The 25,293-nt window shown below is 41.2% G+C and overlaps 1 protein-coding gene across 2 annotated transcripts in view; it reads left to right on the top strand.

Moving 5' to 3' along the window:
* Positions 1 to 25,293, top strand: part of LOC127441028 (NACHT and WD repeat domain-containing protein 2-like) — an 87,516-nt gene that overhangs the window by 29,311 nt on the left and 32,912 nt on the right. For both annotated transcript variants that reach the window (XM_051698161.1, XM_051698150.1), the window contains exon 4: positions 3,818 to 3,934. In XM_051698161.1, coding sequence (XP_051554121.1) covers positions 3,818 to 3,934 — 117 coding nt within the window. The remainder of the gene's footprint in view (positions 1 to 3,817; positions 3,935 to 25,293) is intronic.

Here is a 25,293-nt window from a genome sequence, read left to right as displayed (position 1 = left end):
AGCTCAAGTCAATGAGGCCTACGATCAAGTAGTTCCAAAAATAAATACAAAGCCTGTATTAATTGAAAGAAAACAAGTTGGCAAAAAGATCTAATCCAATAGTTGGTGATAATATAGCATAATGAGAGATTTATAAGCAATTTTTATAGGCAGGTCATTTTTGTCCGGGAACACCAAAAGGAACCCCCAGTTCCTGGCTAAAATAACAAACTAACATAAACGTTGATGTCATAAATCAGGTCCCATCCCTTGGGGCTGTAAAACAGTAGGCAGGTGTTAATTGTTTGTGAGGTTGTGTTCTATAGGCAGTGTATGGTATGTAAAAGAAACTTCAATTTTATCCTATACTGCCCTTTCATGTGTTTTCATAGGTTTATTCATTTTCCTTCCCTTTACACATATGATAAGTTGCATCATTAACAGAAACACAGAAACAACAACCACAGTCAAAACTATCCATTCTGATCATGATAGATTTCCTTAGATTAGTGCCCATTTCCTCACAGTCATCAATTTATCTATTACATTTGCCATGATTGCTTGACCCATTGCTTGTATTCCCTCTTCTTGGGCTGCTTTAACACTCGCCTTGACTCTCTTAACCATTTTGAAAATTTCATAATTTCTTTCTTCAACTAAATCATCATTCCACCATTCTGGTTCTAACTGTAACAGCTGCACATGAGGGACATAAATTACACCCATATACTAAGTGATTTGCATCTTTTGCTATTCAGATTATTTTTAGAGGTATAATATTCTACTTTTGTCAACCATTTCCTTATCTGTGAGAAATTCTCACAGTAGGACTGATTAAAAACAGTGATAAGGGATGCTAAACTTTAATTGACACGTTTCTGCACCATGTGAGCTCCATCTTTTAAAGTTTTGGTCTTCCATGCTTACAAAATAACATGAGCAAGAGCAGTAGTTGGAATTGGATATATTTTAGCTTTGTTTGTCTCTACGGCAGAAAGGTAAATACATTGTCCAGTTTCCAAATTCGTCTCACTGTATTCATTCTCGTCTGCTGAATGCTATACTCTTACATAATTTCCTTTGATCTTTTTCCCCACTATGATAGTACCTTTTCCATCTACAGAGCCCTCACATGGTAACACTATAGGATAAACACACTCTTGGGTTAGTGAATCCCACATTGTACCCACAGTCTCACAATTTTCTCTCGACAGATTTGTTTCCATCTCTAATCAATGTCAATGGAAATTACCCCTGAAATGGAAGCAGAGGAAAATGATTAAACATCACTCCTTTGTTACCCAATTCCTAAATCTAATGGATGAACAGGTTTCACTCTCAAGCCATAAGCCATCATTATCACTATGTTCATTCAATAAACAGGGTTTAACTTGTGACCAGTCTGAGATGCTATTCTTCTCACTACGATTGTACAGAGTGGTTATCTGAGTTCCCGTAGACTTTGTCAGTTCGAACCAATCTGGCCATTCTCTGTTGACCTCTCTCATCAACAAGGCATTTCCTCCACAGAACTGCCCCTCACTGGATGTATTTTTGTTTTGTTTTTGGCACCATTCTGAATAAATTCTAGAGACTGTTGTGTGTGAAATTTCCAGGGGATCAGCAGTTACAGAAATACACAAACCAGCCTGTCTGGCACATATACTGATATATATATATATATATATATATATATATATATATATATATATATATATATATACAGTATATATAATTTTAATTATTATGTATTATTTATATTGAAATATATTTAATTGGTGGCCTTTTTCAGCCAAAAATTTTAAATGCAATGAATTGTGGATATTTAGATATTGGCATGTCATGCAATTAATTTGATTAAAAAATGTAATCTAATTGAAATCCTGGTTAAAGGGTTTGTATGAGGTTTATGCTTAGGGGTAGGGTTGGGGATAGAACATACCATTAGCTGGGTATAAAACAATAGAAGTGATTGGAAAGTGATGACCATTATAGAAGATTTACAGTTCTGAATTTGGCAGATGCTTTTATTTAAAGCAACTAATATCATTCAGGCTATACATATCATCAGTATCTGTGTTCCCAGGGAATCAAATCTATAAACTTGACATAGTCCCAGTCTCTCCCTGTTGAACTACAGGAACTCTAGAAGCTTCGGGAATTGTGCATGTATGTTTAAATGTTTCTTTGTATGAGCAGACAGTTCTTGCTGGTGTGTGTTCACCGGAGAGAGAACAGCAGAGAGTATAAAATACTTTGTGTGAAGTTATTACACTGTTTCTTACTAATGTTCCCTCAGACTAAGTATTTTACTGGAGCTGAAAACACACACAAATACACATGCATACATACAGACATGCATTTATTAGCAGCTGTTTATTTGAAAGTAAGCAGTGACATTTTTGCTCAGCATGAATTCAGTGTACAGCTGACTGCAAGAACAGACGTTCTCAACTTTGCTCTTTTCATTTTTTTATTCTCTTCCCCCACATTCTCTCTCTCTCTCTCTCTCTCTCTCTCTCTCTCTCTCTTTCTCTTCCATCATTCCTCTCCCTGTGTTAGTGCTAATGTGTGATGAAAGAGTGTGGAAATTCATACTCTCCCAGGCTTTCATTACTCTCTAGATGTACTGTACGCAGTAATAAAACAGAATTAGGCCTTAGTTAAGGGTTTTGATATATAGCTTTTCTAAAATTATATTCTTCAAGTGCCTCATTGAAGCCTGAGCATCTGAAACATGTCATAAAAAGGTTTTAAAGAAAATAGCTTACTTTTTGCAGGAAATTGTTTACTATACATTGGAACCACTGTCTCGTAAAAAGGCTTTTGTTATACTTCCATAAGACCCCATAAAAACCCCATACCAAATGCTCTTAATAAATACCTTTCTACCTTGCTACAAAATAGACTACAATAAAATCAAATAAACGAACTGAAACTGAAAATTAAGAGCCAAAGACAAATAGGACAGATACTTTGTGAATTGTAGGCTAAATATAATTTATTTCTCGCTGGTGTGAACTTCGCAACAGAGTGATGATTTTATTTTATTTTCTCGTTTTTAGAAAAAAATAAAATTATTATAAGAAACCATGTCAGTGTATGTAGACCACTGCATATTAGGTACAGGGGCACGTCTTATTTTTTGATTCAATTATCTTGACCTGTACTGTAACATCGCTATTATTATCCATTCACCTTTTTTGCTTCAATTAAAGAGACATTTTAAATTTTAGGTTTGCTGTTTGGTGGATATTTGCCAACAGTGCATATGGGACCGTCTAAAAAGTCCACCCACTGTGCTAAAATATCAGTGGTTGAAAATGTGGTCGAAGTGGTGGTCGCCCCCATAGCAGCAGCGCTGATATGACTTATACGTTATACTGTAAATTTTCTGAAGCCATCCTTTAGCTTTGTGAGAGGAACAGACCAAAATTTAGCTATTATTCACTGAAATTCTTGTTCTCCTCCATAGCCTTCAACTGTAATTTGTGCTGTTGCATATGCAAACTCGTAGCATCCAGTCGGCTACAAGACTTGCAAGAACCAATACCGTTTGGACCACTGGCATCAAACTTGGTCCGACGTGTCTTGACACACCATATTTGAAAATAAGCTAATGCAAATAAGATTTGAGAGCTTTCCGTAAACAATTTCATTCTGTTCAGTGGATGAAAGAGTTATACAGGTTTGGAACGACATGAGGATGAGTAAATGATATCAGAATTTTCCTTTTAAAAAGAAGTTCCTTCAAAAGTGTTGTGATTTTAATTGTGTAAATGTTAAAGAGGCTTTATTTTGGTTAAATGTGTTTAAAATGTGTGTGTTTGTTTTCCAGGTGGTGGACCTGTACTGGGGGACTGATCCAGAGGAGTGGGACAGTCCAGAGCTGCAGAGACTACGGATGAAACTCCTGGAAGAATGTTTGAAGACTTCCACTGGTCCATGCTTTGTTGTGGGTATATATGACATTTTATCAAACCCTTGACCAGCAATAACATGTAATCATTCTATATAAGAACATGTTCAGATTATTACAGTATATGACTCATACATTCTAAGATTTGACATTCAAGCATAGTGACTTTAAAGCATGTATGTAACATTGGATACTGACTGGCTTGTGACCTAGTGGGTTATTTCTGAGGCTTCCGAGCACCTCATGTCTGATCTCGCCATGCACAGGACCACCACTGACTATCACCTTCACAAATGACACCTCTCTCACAACAGCACTCTGGTCTCCAGTCAAATATGGTTAAACCATTGATACAGTTGCCAACCCAACTTATTGCAATGGCCACAACTGCAAAATAACGTGCATGGAAACATCACTATTCTTTTCTTTTCCACGATAAAACAGTGCCATTATGCTTTTAACCTTGTTTTGTTAGCGTACAGAAGACATTTAAGTTATCTCAGTTTTAAATTATAATAATGTTATGTACTTTTCTCATTTCTTGATTTGCATATGTCTTGAGGTAATTCAGAAGTATCTTAAAATAGTCAGAATCCATTAATTGTGATATTTGGATTATGTTACTAGAGTAAATTTTTAAAGGAGTCCTCCCATCTCTGATGCTAAACCAATTACTTTATACTTACTTACTTTAGATGATGCATATACTGCATAACTCACTCATAACCATAAATATCTCACACCTTTGAATTATTTAGTTACAGTACAACATATGACATACAGTGTACTAGAGAGCAGTGTGTGTGCTGAAATCTTAGCGGGGTAGTACAGCAGAGTTGGGCTGGTGTTATGCACTTGTTTCTGGCTTGAGTGGTGTATGATGTCTCTCTAGTCAGTGATATTCTGAGGAGCTGATGGAGAGAACTCATGTAACATCCAAATGGGAGTGAAGCACTTGAGTTCACTCGCAGGATGCAGCTCATTCTGCTTCTTGGCTTGCGGACACACACACACACACACATGTTGGTATGGCTATTTTTGTACTATACGAACTATAGATTCTATCCCTTAACCCAAACCTAACCCTCACAAAAAACCTTTTGCATTTTTACATTTTCAAAAAAACATCGTAAGTATTTTTTTTTTTTAAGCAATATGAATTATGGGGACACTAGAAATGTCCTCATACACCACATTTATAGCATAATACCCTTGTAATTACCAGTTTATAACCTAAAAAAAATGTCCTCATAAACCATCCAAACTCGCCCACACACACAGACACATACATACACAACAGAGTGACTTTGAGAAGTCTCAGCATGGCAAGAGGATGGGTCTGATTTGATGGTTGATCTTGCAAGAAATTAGAGACCAAGCAGAAATTGAAAACACGCATGCACACATATATATGATCCATAGCACCAGGTGGGTTACTAACAGACAGGGTTGGGGAGTAATGGAATACATGTAATGGGATTACGTATTTAAAATACAAAATATTAGTAACTGTATTCCACTACAGTTACAATTTAAATCATTGGTAATTAGAATACAGTTACATTCAAAAAGTATTTTGATTACTGAAGAGATTACTTTTCATTTTATTGTGATTACCAATAAACAATCTGATACCAGGCACGATCATATTTTTATATCAAGAAAATTCACATTAGATCATAATTTCTTTTTTTCTAGTAAGACCTTTGATATTAGGGCAAACATCATATTCTTGATAATTTTTGTATTGTTTTCCTGTAAAAATATTTAAAATCTTTAAAACAAGATAAATTTGATTTATCTTGTTTTAGAAACAACACTGCATAAGATATTTAGGTTTTTTCAGAGAATGTATTTTTAACATGTGTATTTTGTCTTACTGTACTGGCAGAGTTTTCATAGTCAAAACAAGTGAAAAAATCTACCAGTGCTGAAGAAGTAATCTAAAGTATTTAGAATACATTACTGACCTTGAGTAATCTAACGGAATACGTTACAAATTACATTTTACAGCATGTATTCTGTAATCTGTAGTGGAATACATTTCAAAAGTAACCCTCCCAACCCTACTAACAGATCAGTGGATTTATGAGGAATATACATTCACACATGAACTCACACTCCCTTAAAAGAGAGAGAGAGAGAGAGAGAGAGAGAGAGTGTGTGTGTGTGTGTGTGTGTGTGTGTGTGTGTGTGTGTGTGCGCTAGGGGTTAGGATTCAATTCTCAGGTGTGGAGGGAGATTGATTTTAAATTATTAAAATGTAAATGAGCAATCTGGGCAAGAGGATTGGGATCTAATTGGAGTCAGAGGGCAGCGTGGAAGGTGAGGCAGTGTGTTTGTACGTGCATGCGCGCGCATGTGTGTGTGTGTGTGTGTGTGTGTGTGTGTGTGTGTGTGTGTGTGCATGCATTTGTGTGTGCGTGTGTGAAAGTGAAAGTGAAAGTGAAGTGTGGGATGAAGTGGAGTGTGTGAGATCTGCAGTACAGGGAATTCTGCTCTTCACATTTCTGTTCTTGTCCTTCCTTTCTGTCTCTTGCTTTCTCTGAGACACACACACACACACACACACACACACACATGCACTGTTAGTGGAACAGACATGAATGATATCTCAAATTGTGCAGCTTGTTTAGGAGTGAAAGTGTGCTGTTACTTTTCTAAGTGATCAGACTAACACGTTTTGCCTGGTTGATGATAAAACAGATTAAAACTTTACTTAAACTTACTCTGACAGATGGACTAGCTATATCTATACACCAGAATATCATAGAGACTTGGAGGGGTTAAATTGGGCCGGTACGGTCCAGAATGGCGTTCCTGCACCTTCGATTCCAAAAAATGCTTCTTTGCCAATCCATCCCATTTATTGTATTCTCCGATGCGGTTTTTGTTTGATCCCCTTGAGACATTCCGTCTCTATTTATAAGTGTACTTGTTCAAAAATATTTCAAGCTCATTATGCTTCACTCTAGTCAGTTGCGGACGCTGGTAGAGGCAGAATACTAGAGCAGCACGACACCGTGTGCCCCAGCATAGACGCGCGTTCCGCTTCTGTACCGCGCCGTGGTCTGATCTCTGATTCATAGAAATTGCGTAATATGTAATCAACTGCGCACCCATTTCTTAGATCCACTGATATGTAGTAGCGATTTGCTTCATTTTGTTAAAAAGCTGTATGCACGAAGGGGTTTTGAATCAGGAATCAATCACATCCAAAGCGACATCAGATCAAAATATCAAAGTCCTATAACTTGAGAACAAAAGACCACTCAACCAACATACTGTAAAAGGTTTCACTGTTATTTGTATATTGATGTGTACTCCATTTTTGTTGATTCAGCATTTATTTTTATTTTGTGTTTTTCTTTTCTTTCTGATTTTTCTTTTCTTTTTTTCAAGCAAATATACAGTGGGATTCACTATAGTGAAAATGCTTCTTCATGTGGAAGTGAAGAATTTTAAACTCATAATTTAATGCAGATGTTTTCATTACCAATTATATTATCAGAATAACAACAAAATAAGTCGTGCAGAAGGTGTTTGTTTCCCCCGTTAAGAACAATGTGCATTTACTTTTAAATTGTAACATTAGATATACACCGATCAGCCACAACATTAAAACCACCTGCCTAATATTGTGTAGTTACCCCTTGTGCCACCAAAACAGTGCCAACCCGCATCTCAAAATAGCATTCTAAGATGCTATTCTTCTCACCACAATTGACCTTTTTCACACTCCGGGTTTTGGAATGCGGAAATAAACGTTTGCAGGGTAAACTTCAACAGCGGTGAAGGGGAGATCACTTACCCGTTTGCTCCATGACCAAAACAAAAAATCCACTATTACATTTGAATGACTTTCCTGAAGATAAAAAAAATAGAGAGCGGTGGATTAAGACAGTCAGATGGGAGAAGATGCCTAATTTACTCACTCTCTCAGCAGCTGTAATTGAAACCCCCTCGCAGCTGTGGTAATTCATTTTTTTAAACTAATTCCAGGGTAACATAACACAAAGCATAGTGTTATAAACTTACACTCAATATTTAAAAAAATTATCATATAAAAAAGTTTGCTAGATTTACGCTGCTAAATAAGGTGGAAACGCGTCATTACAGTCTGTGGAAAAGGTCTATTGTACAGGGTGGTTATCTGAGTTACCATAGACTTTGTCAGTCTGAACCAGTCTGGCCATTCTCTGTTGACCTCTCTCATCAACAAGGCGTTTCCGTCCACAGAACTGCCGCTCACTGGATGTTTTTTGTTTTTGGCACCATTCTGAGTAAATTCTAGAGACTGTTGTGTGTGAAAATCCCAGGAGATCAGCAGTTACAGAAATACTCAAACCAGCCCATCTGGCACCAACAATCATCCATGCGATTATCTAATCAGCCAATCGTGTATCATCAGTGCAGTGCATAAAATCATGCAGATATGGGTCAGGAGCTTCAGTTAATGTTCACATCAACCATCAGAATAGGTAAAAAAATGTGATCTCAGTGATTTGGACTGTGGCATTATTGTTGGTGCCAGACATTTGATCAGATTTTTATAAAAAGTATAAAATACATGAGATATCATTCTTAATTTTTTTTTTTTCATCAACTAAACCACGTTTTCCATGTAATTATGTATTTTCACAATTAAGTTGAATAATGACATACATAAATAATGATAGACAAATCATTCAAACAGAATCCCAGTCAAATCGATTCATCTGAAAGAAAAAACTTCTATGGATTACATACAAACAAGCCTATTAATAAATCCATATTTAGACACCCATGTATTTTATTACAACTTTTTTATTAATAAAAATCACCCGATTTTAGGGTTCCCCCACCTCCGAAATCCCAATGTTACCATTGCCTAGATCACTCTATCAACCACATAGCAATGGCCTGACAACCACCCATAACATCATGTTGGTGAATTTTGCATCACTCACATTTTCTTCTGAAAATATAAAAACTTTAGGATTGTTTTTTCTTTCTCATTTCTTTCCAAACTCAAACTTTCAAATGTATTCCACGACTCTCAATCTTTTTCGCCCCTGAACCGCTCTTTAATTGTCTTTTCAAGCATCTCTTCTCTCTCCCTCTCATCCTTTGAGAGGTTTCTATCTCTGTCCGTCTCTTCCACTTCACTCCTCCATCTGTCTCCTACCTTTCCCTCTACATTCAGTGCTGTAGTATCTTTCATCCATTTCACCTCTCCTTTCACTCGGATTTGTGTGTCTGCTCTTTCACTTAATCCTCGCCTCTGTCCTCTTCCACCCACCCTCACCTCTCTGTCTCCCTCACTCTCTCTCTTTCTCACATAGTAAATGATATGAAGTATATGACCTTCTTCCATGTAGGGCAGCATCTGTTTCACCCTATTATCTTTTCTCATTCATGCATTAGCATTAGCTGATAGGTTGTATTCAAAGGTAAGTCAAGGTAGCACTACCCTATGTAAGAGAACGCTGCATATTTATTGATTTCATACAAAAAATTGCTTTAACACTGTGACTAAAAGCTGAGATTATTCAAACTTTTACTGCAACACACTCAGACATAGGCATTCAGTGACCACTGCAAATTTTAGAGAGGCAGGTCTAGTTGTGCTTTTAGAAATCCAAAGCGATATTTTACACAAAAATACTATTTTTTTTTTTTTTTTTTTTTTTTTTGGCTTTAGTTACTCAGTCTAATGTCGCTTCTAACCCATATCACTTTGTGTGATGAACTGACCAAAATTTATGTCGTTATTCACTCCAGGTTTCCCATGGTCACGGAAAACCTGGAAATATCAGGGAATTTTAAAATGACTTGGAAAAGTCATGGAAATTGGTAAAATTTTAAAAGTCATGGAAATTTCTATAGTAAATGTAAATTTTTATAGTTCCCTATCTGTCACTCACTCGACGTTGTGTCGATGTAGTGACACTAGGGGTCACTCTTGGGAGCCCGAAACACCTCTGGTCTTTGATAAAAGGCCAATGAAAATTGGCGAGTGGTATTTGCATGCCACTCCCCCGGATTTACGGGTATAAAAGGAGCTGGTATGCAACCACAGAGCGGCACACACGGGACATCTTTTTAAAGATGCGTCTTTTTAAAGATGCCTTTCCGATTGTGTATTATTCCTGGTTGCGGTCGTCACCTCTCAACTTCAGACAGTCACGATCGCTGTCTTTCGTGTCTGGGCACGACCCACACGGAGGCAGCGTTCGTGGATGGTTCATGTTCTCACTGCGAGAATATGACCATGGCAATGTTGTGGTCGCGGCTTGCTTTCATAAGAAAGCAAGCCACCTCAGCGGCTCCCCACCTCGGTCCTTCTACCTACAGGTTTGAGGCCAGTGCGGCTAGCAGTGGGGGCGATTTGGGGACTCCAATGGGATCGCCCCCGCCGGGTATCCCCCGTGGACCTCCCATTCCCCAGCACGCTCGCCTGCCCCGATCGGGCTTCCGGATGAGTCCGCCGGCTCTTCTCACGGCGAGTTCGACCTTTTGTTCGGAGCCTGCCAAGCTGATGAGCTCTTGAGCGCAGCATCAGAGAGTGGGCTTGTCCAGTCGGACGCAGAAGCCTCAGCTGAGCTCCTCCCTTCGGGGGTCGACTGCCCAGTCACAGGCTGATGCAGAGATGACGGACATGCTTTCCCGGGTGGCCACGAGTGTCGGGTTAGAGTTGAACCCTCTGTTCTTCCCTGAACCCTTGCGGCTCGATGATTTGTTCCTGGGCTCGCAGCGCCGCTCAAAGCAGCCACGCCCCGCTCCAGTTCCTTTCTTCCCGGAAGTGCACGAGGAGCTGACAAAATCGTGGGAGGCACCTTTTACTGCCCGGTCCTGATTTCTCAGTTCCCCCGCCCTCACTACCCTCGATGGCGGGGCGGCCAGGGGCTATACGGCGATTCCTCCGGTGGATAAGGCGCTCGCGGTGCACCTATTCCCGCAGAGCGCCGCCACCTGGCACGGATGCCCAAAGCTCCCGTCAAAGCCATGTAGGTTCACGTTGTCCCTGACGGCAAAAGCCTACAACGCTGCTGGACAAGCCACTTCTGCCCTGCACGCCATGGCTCTCCTGCAGGTCCACCAAGCTAAGGCGCTAAAAGAACTGCACGAGGGTAGTTCCGCCCAAGATCTGATGCAGGAACTGCACTCAGTGACCAACCTCGCTCTCTGAGCGACGAAGGTCACGGCGCGGTCTCTCGGGCGGACGATGTCCACATTAGTGGTCCAGGAGCGCCACCTGTGGCTCAAGCTGGTCGAGATGGGCGACACTGACAAGACACGGTTCCTTGCTCCCCCATCTCCCAGCCTGGCCTATTCGGTGACACCGTCGAGGACTTTGCCTAGCAGTTTTCGACGGTGAAGCAGCAGACGGAGGCTATCCGGCATATCCTGCCCCAGTGTGGCTCAAGATCCCGCACCCCGTCTGCTCGTCGCCAAGGGCGTCCCCCTGCGGTGACTGCACCGGCTCCACCACAACCCACCCCTTCGGCCCGGCCCCGGCGTGGAGCCCACCGCAGGAAGCAGACGCCACCCATCTCACGGCCGGCCGCTAAGAACCCACGAAGGTCGTCAAAGCGCCTCTGAGACAGGTGACCCAGGGGTTGATGAAACCCACTGCATTGGAGCTGGTAGTAAGGCCACTCCATCCCCCGGTGGAGGGCCGGGTGGAGAATCATTTGTTGCCTTTTTATTTGATTTCGCCACATGCCCAAGTGGCTGCGGTACCCAACAGTTCAGCAAAAGAGCGGTTTCCTCCTTCCCTGGGTCACATACCCAATGTGCACGGTCGCCATCACGACCACCGTCCATGGGTTTTTCCTTGCAGGATTTGCACTCCAGCAGCGGTCTCCCCACCCCTGTGCGCCCAGATGTGGCACACATCCACCCCCAATGTGACAGTCTCCACGGGTTACGAGGACAGGCCTCTTCCTCCCACATCCCAGGCTGTTCCGGGGGTGGTCACAAGGAGCCAGGTAAGTGCTTCGATGTCCCTACACTCAGCACGGCCACGACATGGTGTAGCACCTCAAGCTCCGCCCCACCAAGAGGCCCCACCTGCCGGTACATCCGACTAAGTTGTCCCTTTGGTTCCCCTTGCACGGAACTTGGATGTGTGGCTTGCGCTTTCGTGATGGCTGGTCCGGACCGTCCAACTCGGCTACGCGATTCAGTTTGCCAGGCGTCCGCCCAGGTTCAGCGGTATCCACTTCACCTTGGTGAAGGACAAAAACGCTGCTACCTTGCGCGCGGAGATCGCTACCCTCCTACGGAAGGGTGCGATAGAACCTGTCCCTCTGGCCAAGATGAAGAAGGGGTTTTACAGCCCCTACTTCATCGTACCGAAAAAGGTGGTGGGTGCGGCCAATCTTGGACCTGCGAGTACTGAACCAGGCTTTACACAGAATCCCTTTCAAGATGCTGATGCAAAAACGCATTCTGGCGAGCGTCCGGCATCAAGATTGGTTCGCGGCGGTAGACCTGAAGGACGCGTACTTTCACGTCTTGATTTTACCTCAACACAGACCCTTCCTGTGGTTTGCATTCAAGGGTCAGGCGTATCAGTACAAGGTCCTCCCTTTCGGCCTGTCCTTGTCCCCTTGCATCTTCACGAAGGTCACAGAGGCAGCCCTTGCCCCGTTAAGGGAAGTTGGCATTCGCATTCTCAACTATCTCGATGATTGGCTAATCCTAGCTCACTCTCAGGACAAGTTGTGTGCACACAGGGACTTGGTGCTCTTGCACCTCAGCCGATTAGGGCTTCGGGTCAACTAGGAAAAGAGCAAGCTCCTCCCGGTTCAGAGCATCTCTTTCCTCGGTTTGGAGTTGGACTCTTTGACAGCGCGCCTCACAAACGAGCACACACAGTCGGTGCTGGCCTGTTTGAAGGCATTCAGACAGAAAACAGCGGTTCCACTGAAACTCTTTCAGAGACTCCTGGGGCATATGGCATCCTCAGCGGTGGCCACCCCGCTCGGGTTGATGCATATGAGACCGCTTCAGACTCGAGTCCCGAGATGGGCATGGCGCCGTGGGACACATCGCGTGGTCATCACGCTGGTCTGTCATCATCTTTTCAGCCCTTGGACCGACCTCTCGTTTCTACGGGCAGGTGTTCCCCTAGAGCAGGTCTCCAGGTGTGTCGTGGTCATGACAGTTACCTCCAAAATGGGCTGGGGCACTGTTTGCAACAGGCATGCAGCCGCCGGCTTATGGACGGGCCCGTGACTGCATTGGCACATCAACTGCCTCGAGTTGTTGGCAATTCTGCTCGCCCTGCGGAGGTTCCAGCCGTTGATCCAGGGCAAGCACGTGTTAGTTCGGACAGACAACATGGCAACGGTAGCATATGTCAACCGCCAAGGCAGTCTGCGATCTCGTTGTATGTCACAACTCGCCCGCCGTCTCCTCCTCTGGAGTCAGCAGCACTTCAAGTCGCTGTGAGCCACTCACATCCCGGGCGATCTCAACACTACAGCGGACGCACTGTCACAGCAGGTTACCCTCAGGGGAGAGTGGAGACTCCACCCTCAGGTGGTCCAGCTGATTTGGAGTCGATTTGGACAGGTACAGGTAGACCTGTTCGCCTCCCAAGAATCCTCCCACTGCCCACTCTGGTACGCCCTTACCGAGGCACCCCTCGGCATAGACGCGCTAGCACACAGCTGGCTTCCTGGCCTCTGCAAGGTCAGGGAGGACGAGGAGCAGGTCGTCCTGGTAGCACCCTACTGGCTCATCCAGACGTGGTTCTCGGACCTCACACTCCTCACGACAGCCCCCCCCAGTGAATTCCCCGATGGGGCACCATCTGGCACCTGCGACCAGACCTCTGGAATCTCCATGTCTGGCCCCTGGATGGGACACGGAAGACCAAAGCAGTCTACCACCCACGGTGTTAGACACGATCACTCAGGCTAGGGCCCCCTCTACGAGGCGCCTGTATGCCTTTAAGTGGCATCTGTATGTTAAGTGGTGTTCTCCCCGACGGGAAGACCCCCAGAGATGCGCAGTTGGATCGGAACTTTCCTTCCTGCAGGAGAGGTTGGAAGGGTGGCTGTCCCCTTCCACCTTGAAGGTATACGTAGCTGCTATAGCACCACACCACGACACAGTGGATGGTTAGTCCTTAGAGAAGCATGACCTGATCATCAGGTTCCTGAGAGGCACCAGGAGGCTGAATCCCTCAAGACCGTTCCCTCATGGGACCTCTCTGTAGTTCTTCAGGGTCTACAGAGAGCCCCCTCTGAGCCTTTGCAGTGAGCTGAGCTTAAGGCCCTCTCCTTGAAGACTGCCCGCCTGACTGCACTCACTTCCATCAAGAGGGTAGGAGACCTGCAATCGTTCTCTGTCAGCGAAACGTGCCTGGAGTTCACTTTAGGATCTCTGAGCAGCTGTTTGTCTGCTTTGGTGCACAGCAGAAAGGAAGCGCTGTCTCCAAGCAGAGGATCACCCACTGGCTCATTGACGCCATAGCTATGGCATATTACACCCAGGACGTGCCGCCTCCGGTAGGGCTACGAGCCCATACTACCAGGGGCGTAGCTGCTTCCTGGGCCCTGGCCAGGGGTGCCTCTCTAACAGACATTTGCAGAGCAGCAGGCTGGGCAACACCCAACACCTTTGCAAGGTTCTACAACCTCCGGGTGGAACCAGTTTCGTCCCAGGTAGTGGCACGCAATACAAGCGGATAAGTCCAGGATAGCTGGCCGGGTGTATCGCTTGCACATAGCGCCTTTCACCTCCTCTGAGCTGAAGATGTGCGCCATTAATTCCCAGTAGTGTTCACAAACTATGTTCCCTGGTTGACTTCCTCCGAGCCCTGTGGCAGCCGAGTTTTCGGAGAGACTCACTGCCGCCCCAGTACATGCGCAACTAAGATCCCTGTCCTGGGGTAGGTGCTCCGCATGTGGCGGTTCCCTGTAAGGTAACCCCATGCAATGTATATCTTCCGCTAATTCGTTTCCCTGTTGGCAAACTGCGTCTTCCTTGGGCAGAGCCCCCTCTGCCACAGTCTCCATGTTTGTAGCAACTCCTCCCCCGTTGGGTAGGATCTACCATGAGACTCTCCACTTGGTCGGCAAGACCATGTGACGTATTTTTCCACTTAAATATCCCCCCCTCTCTTTGGTCGAGGTCTGGTCTCCGCGGTGTCCTCCCCTTGGGAGGGACACCCCCTGATTAGACCTGGCGGCCCAGTCGGATAATCCCCCTTCTTTTTTAGGGAGTGTAAAAAAAGAAGGGGAAAAGAGGCCACGACTGGGTTAGCCTGCCTCTATCTTTTGGGTAGTCGACTTGTTCCCAAAGGGCCGTTCGACACTCATAACTATGTTGGGGGAGGTTACGTGTCGGCCTGGTGTGCTGGCTATGAGGCACACAGTGGTCTGCCCGTCACACACCGCCAGTTCACGTAACACAGTTCAGCCAGTTGCACCGTTTTGTATAGGGACCCCTAGTGTCACTACATCGACACAACGTCGAGTGAGTGACAGATAGGGAACATCCTGGTTATTTGCGTAACCTCCGTTCCCTGATGGAGGGAACGAGACGTTGTGTCCCTCCTGCCAAAACGCTGAACTATCCGCTGAAATGGCCGGACCTTGTCTCAGCTCCTCAGCATAAAACCTGAATGAGTGGTTGCATATCAGCTCCTTTTATACCCATATGTCCGGGGGAGTGGCATGCAAATACCACTCGCCAATTTTCATTGGCCTTTTATCAAAGACCAGAGGTGTTTCGGGCTCCCAAGAGTGACCACCCGTCTCGTTCCCTCCATCAGGGAACAGAGGTTACACAAGTAACCAGGATATTTTCCAATGCTCTAAAAATATCTCATCAGCTAGATATTGCTCTTGTGTAGAGTAAGGGGCCGTTCAGACCGAACGCGTTCTTGTGCTAAAAAAAAGCTAGACACAGCATAACGATTAGAACAGAACACAGGTGTCAGAAATGTGTTTTAAAAGTTGATGTTTGCTGCACAAAACTAGTGCACTAGTGCATGTTTACATACAAAAACAGGGCAAATGGATGGAAAACCGCGTTAGGTGTGAATTGATTTCTTTTGGGTCAATGATGGGTCAAAATGGCTCACAAATTTGCCTGAATGATTCATGAATTAATTGGTCTGAATCAAATTTATTTAAAATATTCTGTATCCAGTAATTGCAAGATCCTGGAAAGGTCATGGAAAAATCATGAAATTTCATTTCATTGGTCATACAGGGTGGAAACCCTGTCACTCTTACATCAAATCATCGATGAGCTGAGAATGCAGTGCCTAAATCAAACATGTCGACTACGGCGCTGGTCTTGGGACACGGGACAAGAAAGATCCTATGAGGATTTGTGCTTTTCGTATCCAATCTGCGCCATAGTCATCATGTTTGATTTGGGCGCTGCGTACTCACCCATCCTAATAGCTCAAAAATGATTTGATTTGAGAGTGAATAACAACTTAAATTTGGATCTGTTCATCTCACAAAGTGGTTTTGACTTAAGAAGACTTGGAATAAAGTGCACAAGTTGTATCAACTTCTTTTCTTGTGGTTTTATCGTGTTTTTTGAGACAGCCCAGAGTCACCGTTCATTTTCATTATATGGCAAAAAGCCACGTGAAGAAACTGACTATGTGACTAGCGTTACCAAGTAGAATTGCTGAAATAGCCACTGTTTTCAAACAGGTTTCCCAAACCCCTTGTCTGTTAATAGTCATACTAATAGAAGGATGAAGAAATATTTTAACATCAAAAAACTCACTCACTTCACCTTAAAGGAATAGAACACCCAAAAATGAAAATTCTCTCATAATTTTCTCACCCTCATGCACCCAGATGTGTATGACTTTTTTTTCATCTGCTGAACTCAAATGAAGATTTTTAGAAAAATGTCTCAGCACTTTTGGTCCATACAATGCAAGTGAATATGTGCCAACATTTTGAAGCTTCAAAAATCACATAAATCAGCATTAAAGTAATCCACAAGACTCCAGTGTTGAAACCAATGTCTTCAGAAGCAATGTGATAGGTGTGGCTGAGAAACAGATCAATATTTAAGTCCTTTTTCACTATAAATTCTCCTCCCTGCTCAGTCAATCTCCACTTTAACTTTCAATTTCACATTCTTCTTCTTCTGTTTTTGGTGATTCACATTCTTCATGCATATCGCCCCCTACTGGGCAAGGAGTAGAATTTATTGCAAAAAACAAAAAACAAACAAAAACAAAGGTAAATTTTGATCTGTTTCTCACCCACACCTATCATATCACTTCTGAAGATATGGATTAAAACACTGGATTACTTTTTTGATGCCTTTATGTGCTTTTTGGTGTGTCAAAATTTTGTCACCCATTCACTTGCATTGTATGGACCTACAGAGCTGAAATGTTCTTCTAAAAATCATAATCATCATTTGTGATGTGATCATACACACATGGGATGGCATGAGGGTGAGTAAATGATGAGAGAATTTTCATTTTTGGGTGAACTATCCCTTTAAACTGGACAAGGCAAGATCCAGGCCATGTTCCTCAGTGGACTAGTTAAAATTATCTAAACTTATCTCTTTTGACAAAGCAACATATGGGTAAGTCTTTCTCCCCTGTGGACTTTCAGTATGTAGCAAGACGTTTCCTGAAAACTGTGCTGGCTTTTCCCAAAGAGCTCTTCGTTATTTCACAAGATTAAGAATGGAGGTCAGTTATTCGAGAAGAAATACATCTCCCTCATAGATCAGATCATCTGGCTTGAAGCAGACTTGAGTTCAAAGACCATTCCCTTTGGACTTTATGGTTCAGAATTGTCCAAGCAATCTCTGACACACTTGGAACTAACTTCATTGATGTTGTGTCACTGCATGGTGGTAGATATATGTATTTGGGTCTAATTTAGATTCAAAAATTAGACTTTTATCAGAGCGAGAGAGAGAGAGATAGAGAGAGAGAGAGTGCGAGAGGGTTTGCAGATGACAGTTCTGTGTTGCATGTGTTGGTGGGTCTTCAGAGAAGCTCTCTAGGCAGATTGGAATTGTTTAATCTAAGTGTGACAGGCAGAGATGGGGAGAGCAGCAAAAAAGAGCAAGAGATTGAGAGAAACACTCAAATTAATATGAAAACAGACTGCAGGATGGCTGAAATTGGTGGGATTTAAAAAGAAATTGGACTTTAAAGCTGAGGGGTTTTGTCATCTACAGTTCACACATTAATTTTGAGAGTGTCAGCTATATTGTTACTTATAGCTAAAATAACATGTAAAGTGTTCTGGAAGTTACATATTACTTTAGTTATGGATTCATTCCTAAATCCCATATCAGTCTTTACCAGAGGGACAATACATGGACTTACCCCAAAATGTCCTTTCAGTTCTTCATTTTAGATCAAATAAATTGTAACACAATCCATAACATAATCACATAAGTCACTCTGTGGCATTGTAAATATATCTGAAGATATTAGTTTGTTGCATGATGTCAGTACCTGAACAGTGCTTGTGTTGTTTAATGTGGCTAAAAGGCTTTTTCTCTAAGGCGTGATCCCACATTTTACAGTTATTTTATTTGCAAGTCTTGTATATTCGAAGAAAGACAACAATTTTCATTCTATAAACCAGCCTGTTTTTTTTTTGTTTTTGTTTTTTTTAACGAACGTTATGTGTGTGAGCCAAACAAAAATGACTACAATCATTTTGATCAAAACAATGTTTGTAACTGGAAGTTAAATTTAGGTTACAAATTAACTACTGTTGAAGGAATGTGTCCCCCCTTGGGGTGGAGAAGGGATTCTGGGAAGAATTGTTGCAGGAGTAAGATAAGCAGCATTTTATATATGCTTTCTCTAGCATTGTGATTGGGCAGATTAAATGAGCATGGTCCTCCCAAACTTTGTTAAGAAACTCCAGATTGACTGGTTCCTCAGTTTGTAAAAACAAACAAAAATCAAGTTGAAATGAATGGTAACTTTCACACGATACATTCAATGAAAACAGGAAAAAGAAATGATGAAACTATCCACAGTGTTGTTTACGTGAAGCAAACTCCACCCACAGAAATTACTGCAGCACATATGTAACACATAATTCACTGATAAAAGGTTGGGGATGAAGTTGGCAACTTTAATACAAATAAAGCACATTTTTGTGGAAGAATTATTAGAAGTGCAATGACAAAAATACTTAATTATAAATACTTAAAATTATCATTTTAAATTAAGGATTTAATTAAGTACTAACAGATACTTAATTATATATTACTGCTAATTAGATATTACTACTATATTACAGTATATACTTAAATTGTTAATACATAATTCTACATTTTATTTATAATTTTGCTTTTTTATATATAATTTTATTTATAATTATAAAATATAGAATTATTTCTGCTTTAAATCCTCCAGAATGTCTTGCCCAATAGACTTCTATTGTAAGTGCAGTACTGTTAACGATTTTTTGATATTTACAAACTGAGGAATGAAATTATTGTCTGTGGTAACTATATTAAATTGTATTAAAGTAATGCAAGCAACAGCAGAACAGTAACTGATAAATGATTTCTAAAAAATAAAGAGTCATCCATTATGTTACAATCTAAGTTTGGGACCAACATAAGCAGTCAAGAAAACAGTAGAAAACAGAATTTGCAATGACTAGGTTAAAAATGTGAGGTTTTATTTACAATGAACATAAAGAAAAAAACAAAACAACAACAACAACAAAAACTAGATGTTAACAAGGACAGTTGAGCTGACTAAGCTTAAACTATCAAGTAACTAAAGAGTTAGCAAAACTTCCTAACTCCCATTAAAATGATTAAATAATTCAATAAATAAATAAAATGAAAATAAGTCTTCTGGGTCAGCTTCTTGATCTACTATGTCTGTTGTAAACTGTTTTACCTAAACAAAGACAAAACTCACCATCCTTTTTAAAGTTAAAGAAAATAAATCATCAGCAAACAAACACCAAACCCAGGTTTCCTGGGGCAGCAGCCAGCCATGAAGTGCAGCCTGCACTTTTTAAATAGGCAGGACTTTAGGTGTACACTGAAGATTTTGCTCTTATGGAAAAAATTGGTACTTTTATTCACCAAAGTGGCATTCAATTGATCAGAATGTATAATCAGGACATTAATAACATGAAAAATTACTATTACAATTTGAAAACAATTTTCAGAACTTCTTAAACTACTTCAAAGAGTTCTCATCAAAAAATCCTCCACATGCAGCAATGACAGCTTTGCAGATCCTTGGCATTCTAGCTGTCAGTTTGTCCAGATACTCAGGAGACATTTCACCCCACACTTCCTGTAGCACTTGCCATAGATGTGGCTGTCTTGTCGGGCACTTCTCACGCACCTTACAGTCTAGCTGATCACACAAAAGCTCAATGGGGTTAAGATTCATAACACTCTTTTGCAATTATCTGCTGTCCAATATCTGTGTTTCTTTGCCCACTCTAACCTTGTCTTTTTGTTTTTCTGTTTCAAGAGTGGCTTTTTCTTTGCAATTCTTCCCATAAGTCCTGGACCCCTGAGTCTTCTCTTTACTGTTGTACATGAAACTGGTGTTGAGCGGGTAGAATTCAATGAAACTGTCAGCTGAGGACATGTGAGGCATCTATTTCTCAAACTAGAGACTCTGATGTACTTATCCTCTTGTTTAGTTGTACATCTGGGCTTCCACATCTCTTTCTGTCCTTGTTAGAGCCAGTTGTCCTTTGTCTTTGAAGACTGTAGTGTACACCTTTGTATGAAATCTTCAGTTTTTTGGCCATTCCAAGCATTGTATATCCTTCATTCCTCAAAACAATGATTGACTGACGAATTTCTAGAGAAAGCTGTTTCTTTTTTGCCATTTTTCACCTAATATTGACCGTAAGACATGCAAGTCTATTGCATACTGTGGCAACTCAAAAACAAACACAAAGACAATGTTAAGCTTCATTTAATGAACCAAATAGCTTTCAACTGTGTTTGATATAATGGCAAGTGTTTTTCGAGTACCAAATTAGCAATTTAGCATGATTACTCAAGGATAAGGTGTTGGAGTGATGGCTGCTGGAAATGGGGCCTATCTAGATTTGACTGGCATAGGGTTTTCACACTTAATATTGTGTTCACACTTATTGTATATATGCATGTATATAGTTTTCTTGTTTTTTTACTGCACTTTGTATGAAGTTAATTGATAAATAAAAAATATTCCTGCCATTATTTTTTAAAACATCCTTACAAAAAAAAAAAAAAAAAAATCCACAACTGCCAAAACCTTTTGCACACAAACCTAATGTAATTTTCTTTCTTTTGAGGCTATTCAAAATGCTGTAAAAATAACCTAAAATTCTTTGAAGATGAGTAAATCCTAAACACTTCCCACAGTGCCACACTCTGAGGTTAAGGTTTCCCAGCACAGTGACAGTAAGGCAGACATGAAAGCTCTTGCAAGAGGAAACAGTAGAGATACACAGATGAAACTCACTGTCACACAGCCTGAGGCAGAGCTAGAGTATGCGAGAGAGGGAGAAAGAAAGAGATGGGGATAGGCAGAGAGAGCCAGAGGGAGAGAAACAAGCTTATAGAGAGATGAAGGACAGTGAGAGAGATGCAGAACAACAGATGGAGTGGATAAAACAAGAGAACACTATGATACACACTTCTAATACAACTTTAAAGTGTCTGTTTATTTTAGTACCTGTTTATGTGTCATCAAAGTGTGGCACAGTATCAAGGGAATGTCTCTAGCACACTGTCCGGCAATAGCACTCACTCCTACTGGCACTGAATTTTTAGAGGCTACACATATATATATATATATATATATATATATATATATATATATATATATATATTATGTGTGTGTGTGTATACTGTATATGTAGCCTCTAAAAATTCTAAAAACCCCTGTGAGCAAGCTGAAGGCGACTGTGGCAAGGAACACAAAACCCCATATGATGTTGGTTAATGGAGAAAAATAACCTTGGGAGAAACCAGGCTCACTGTGGGAGCCAGTTCCCCTCTGGCTAACCAGCATGAATATAATGACAATATTAGTTATTTATGTGCAGTGCAGGTCATGGTTTAAGATTAGTAAACTAAGTAAGTGTTAAGGTCCAGTGTTTAAAAAAAAAAAAGATTTCTGATGAACTGTAAGATTAATGACTAGTGTCTTTGAAGTCCATTCTGGATTAACGGCAGAAGTTTACAAAGATGCATTGTCCTTTGTTAGTTGGCTGATGAAGGCTTTTGTTGGCAGTTAAATGATAGTCTATGTATTCCATTTCAAGAGTGTAGTCCATCAATAGACAAAGGAGATGCAGGCAGAGATAATTGATGAGGTGCATCGCAGTTCAACCGGCAGGTCATTTCGGTGAGGTTCGGTGGGGTCCATCCTAAGTCCAAGGTTCAGGCAGTGGCATATGAAGTATCCGATGTCTTACAGTTGGAGTTATATGAATATGAATCCCGAGGTTGAGACATGGAAACAAATAGAATAATATTAGCGTAGTTGTCATTACATTTTATGCAGAGTTATAGATCATGATATATGTTTCTAGCAAACAGATGGCACTATGCAGTTTTTTTTACAGACTCTTACACACCTTGTTCTTGTCCGTGCCCTGGGGTGCAGATAATAGAGTGTATCCGCAGCAACAGCAGACAGAATTTCATGGCATTGGAGTTGTCTGTGACCCCAATATGATAATTCATGAGGTAGAGGTATGTCTTGCTGAAATAGAGGAGTGTAAGTGTGTGCATCTAAAATGCCAAAAGGACCTATCGCAACAGAAACACCCAAAAACTTGTTTTACTAGTTTCTCACAATATCTCTTTTCATGTTATACACTTTCTGAAGCTAAAAGTATTTGCTGTGACAATGTCCTTCAGTTTTATGTAACTGGGTAGTAATGAGATGAGTTTCAGTGTGTCACATAAAACTTCCCAATTGTGAACTACTATGTATTTAAAACCCCAGATAATAGATTGGGGAGAGAGTCCTCACAAATACCCAAAAGATACAGCAAATTAGGCATTTGTTAGGTAATAACAATTATTACAGGGCAAAAAGATTTATACAGGGTATAAACAGGGTATACAGAGTTACTGTTTACTGGCTCATAAAGCCAAGCTCATCTTCCAGGTCTTATCAGATGAGATTTCTTAAAACTGTGAAGCCTGAAATTGGAACCAAATGATTTTATGACATGTTTAGAATTGAGAGTGCGGTAGAGTTCTTATATGGAATCATGCCAAGCATTTTTTCTTTTCTTTTTTATCAGGGATACTTTGTAAGGTGTGGTTACATTCAATTTCCACACACATCATGACACAAATGAACAAAAATCAAAAAAACTCCATCACAGATTTGTTTTTTATATTTATAGATTACATTAGTTGAAAACATTGTTGCTCAATCTAAGGTTTAGGTGTTTGATCTGAACCCCTAATCCTAAGTATTAAACTTTGGCACATAACTTGTTCCACACTGTTAAAATGTGTGGTTTAAAGAGCTATTGTTTTTCCAATTGATCAGACTTATGATCAATAGTCTGGTGTTGGAAAACATAGGCAACAACAATAAAATCCCTAAGATATTTAGAAGGGTCCTGCGTCAAATCTAGCGACCAGAATACATTGCGACTTGGGGGTGGGTTCTGTGGGTTCTGTGGACATGGGCCAGTTAGCAACCACCTAGCAATACCCTAACAACCTCTTAGAACACCTTAGTTATCACATAGCAACACCCTGGTAACAGGATGTCTCAGGATGGACTTACATGGACAATGAACCACTGCCTACTACACAGCCAGACTGCAAGACACACCTAACTGACCACTGCCTTAGGATGGACTCCACAAAGAATAAACAGCTACTGAACACAGCCTCTGCCAGTTTGAACAGCAAGTAACACTTCACTGACCACTGCTTGCATCTCTTTATTCTCTTTAAATAGAATACATAGACAATAAATTACTGCCAACTAAAGCCTTTATCAGCCAAACAACGAAGGACACTGCATCTGCCTGCACCACTGTTGAAAATTTGGGATGGAGTCAAAGACAGCTATTCATTCATTTTACAGTTCATCAATACCCTTTAGTTTTAAAGGTGCACTCAGTAATTTTTCCTCATAAAAAAGGTTTACTCCTAAAGAAATAAATTGTAATTTTGAAACATACATATAAAAGCATGACCACTCACATGAGATGAGGACTCTAATCATATCAGTAACCTTATCAAAGCTGTTTCATTCTACATGGGGCAGGGGCACCCTCACGGGGGCTGCCCCCAAACTAACAACTTATGGAATTTTTTGTTCCTTGCCACAGTTGCCTTTGGCTTGCTCACAGGGGGCTTAAAAGGTTAGTTCACCCAAAATTGAAAATTCTGTCATCATTTACTCATTCTCATACCATTTAAGATGTGTATGACTTTCTTTTTTTTTTTTCCTGAACACAAAGATTTTAGAAGAATATCTCAGTTCTCTAGGTCCCAGTCTCCGTGGCGATCATGATGTAATCAAGCTTGAAATCATGATTGTGCCTAGAAACTGCAATGGCAAGATGTACAGTGAAAAAGTAGTTATATTTTGGTCTGTTCTCACCAAAACCAACTGGATCGCTTCAGAAGACATTAATTAAATCAGTGGAGTCTTATTGATTACCTTTATGCTGACTTTATCTCCTTTTTGGAGCTTCAAATGTCTGACCACCATTCACTTGCATTGGATGGACCTACAGAGCTGAAATATTCTTTTCAAAATCTTCATTTGTGTTCGGCAGAAGAAAGAAAGTCATACACATCTGGGATGGCATGAGGGTGAGAAAATGATAAGAGAATTAAAATTTTTGGGTGAACTATCCCTTTAAATGAAGTTTTTCAATAAAGCTGTTCATTTGGGACTTGAAGACATTTAAGACATTATAGTCAATAAAGTATGATTTTCTGTAAAGCTGCTTTGAAATGATGTGTAAAATTAAAATGACGACTTGACCCACAACATCCAAATGGTGAGGTTTGTTGTATCCAATACAAATTATGGGGGATCTCAGGGGATCTCAGAAAGCAAATTTGTGCATCATTTGGGGTGACTCATCTAAATGACTAACCTGATTGAAATTAGAGCTGATCAAGATCTGAGCAGCAGCGCTGCTCACGCTGTTCCCCCGCCTCAACACATGCTCCCTCAGTTTCGTAAAATTGGTGTACATTGCCTCTGGTTGAGAGGGCACCACAGTGCCCATTAAAGCTAATTTAACCCACTGTTCTTGTATGATGGTTAACGATAACTTTAATTGTTTATTTATTTATTTTCCAAAAGTGACTTTTTAGTCATCAAATTCCCTATTAATTCCCCTTGCTTAAAAGAGAGAAATGTTTTTGGCTCATCACACTCACCTTCTTAATCTAGCTGG

This window comes from Myxocyprinus asiaticus, chromosome 1 (genome assembly GCF_019703515.2).
Source record: "Myxocyprinus asiaticus isolate MX2 ecotype Aquarium Trade chromosome 1, UBuf_Myxa_2, whole genome shotgun sequence".
Classification (NCBI taxonomy): Eukaryota; Metazoa; Chordata; class Actinopteri; order Cypriniformes; family Catostomidae; genus Myxocyprinus; species Myxocyprinus asiaticus.
This window is presented reverse-complemented; position numbering and strand designations above follow the sequence as displayed.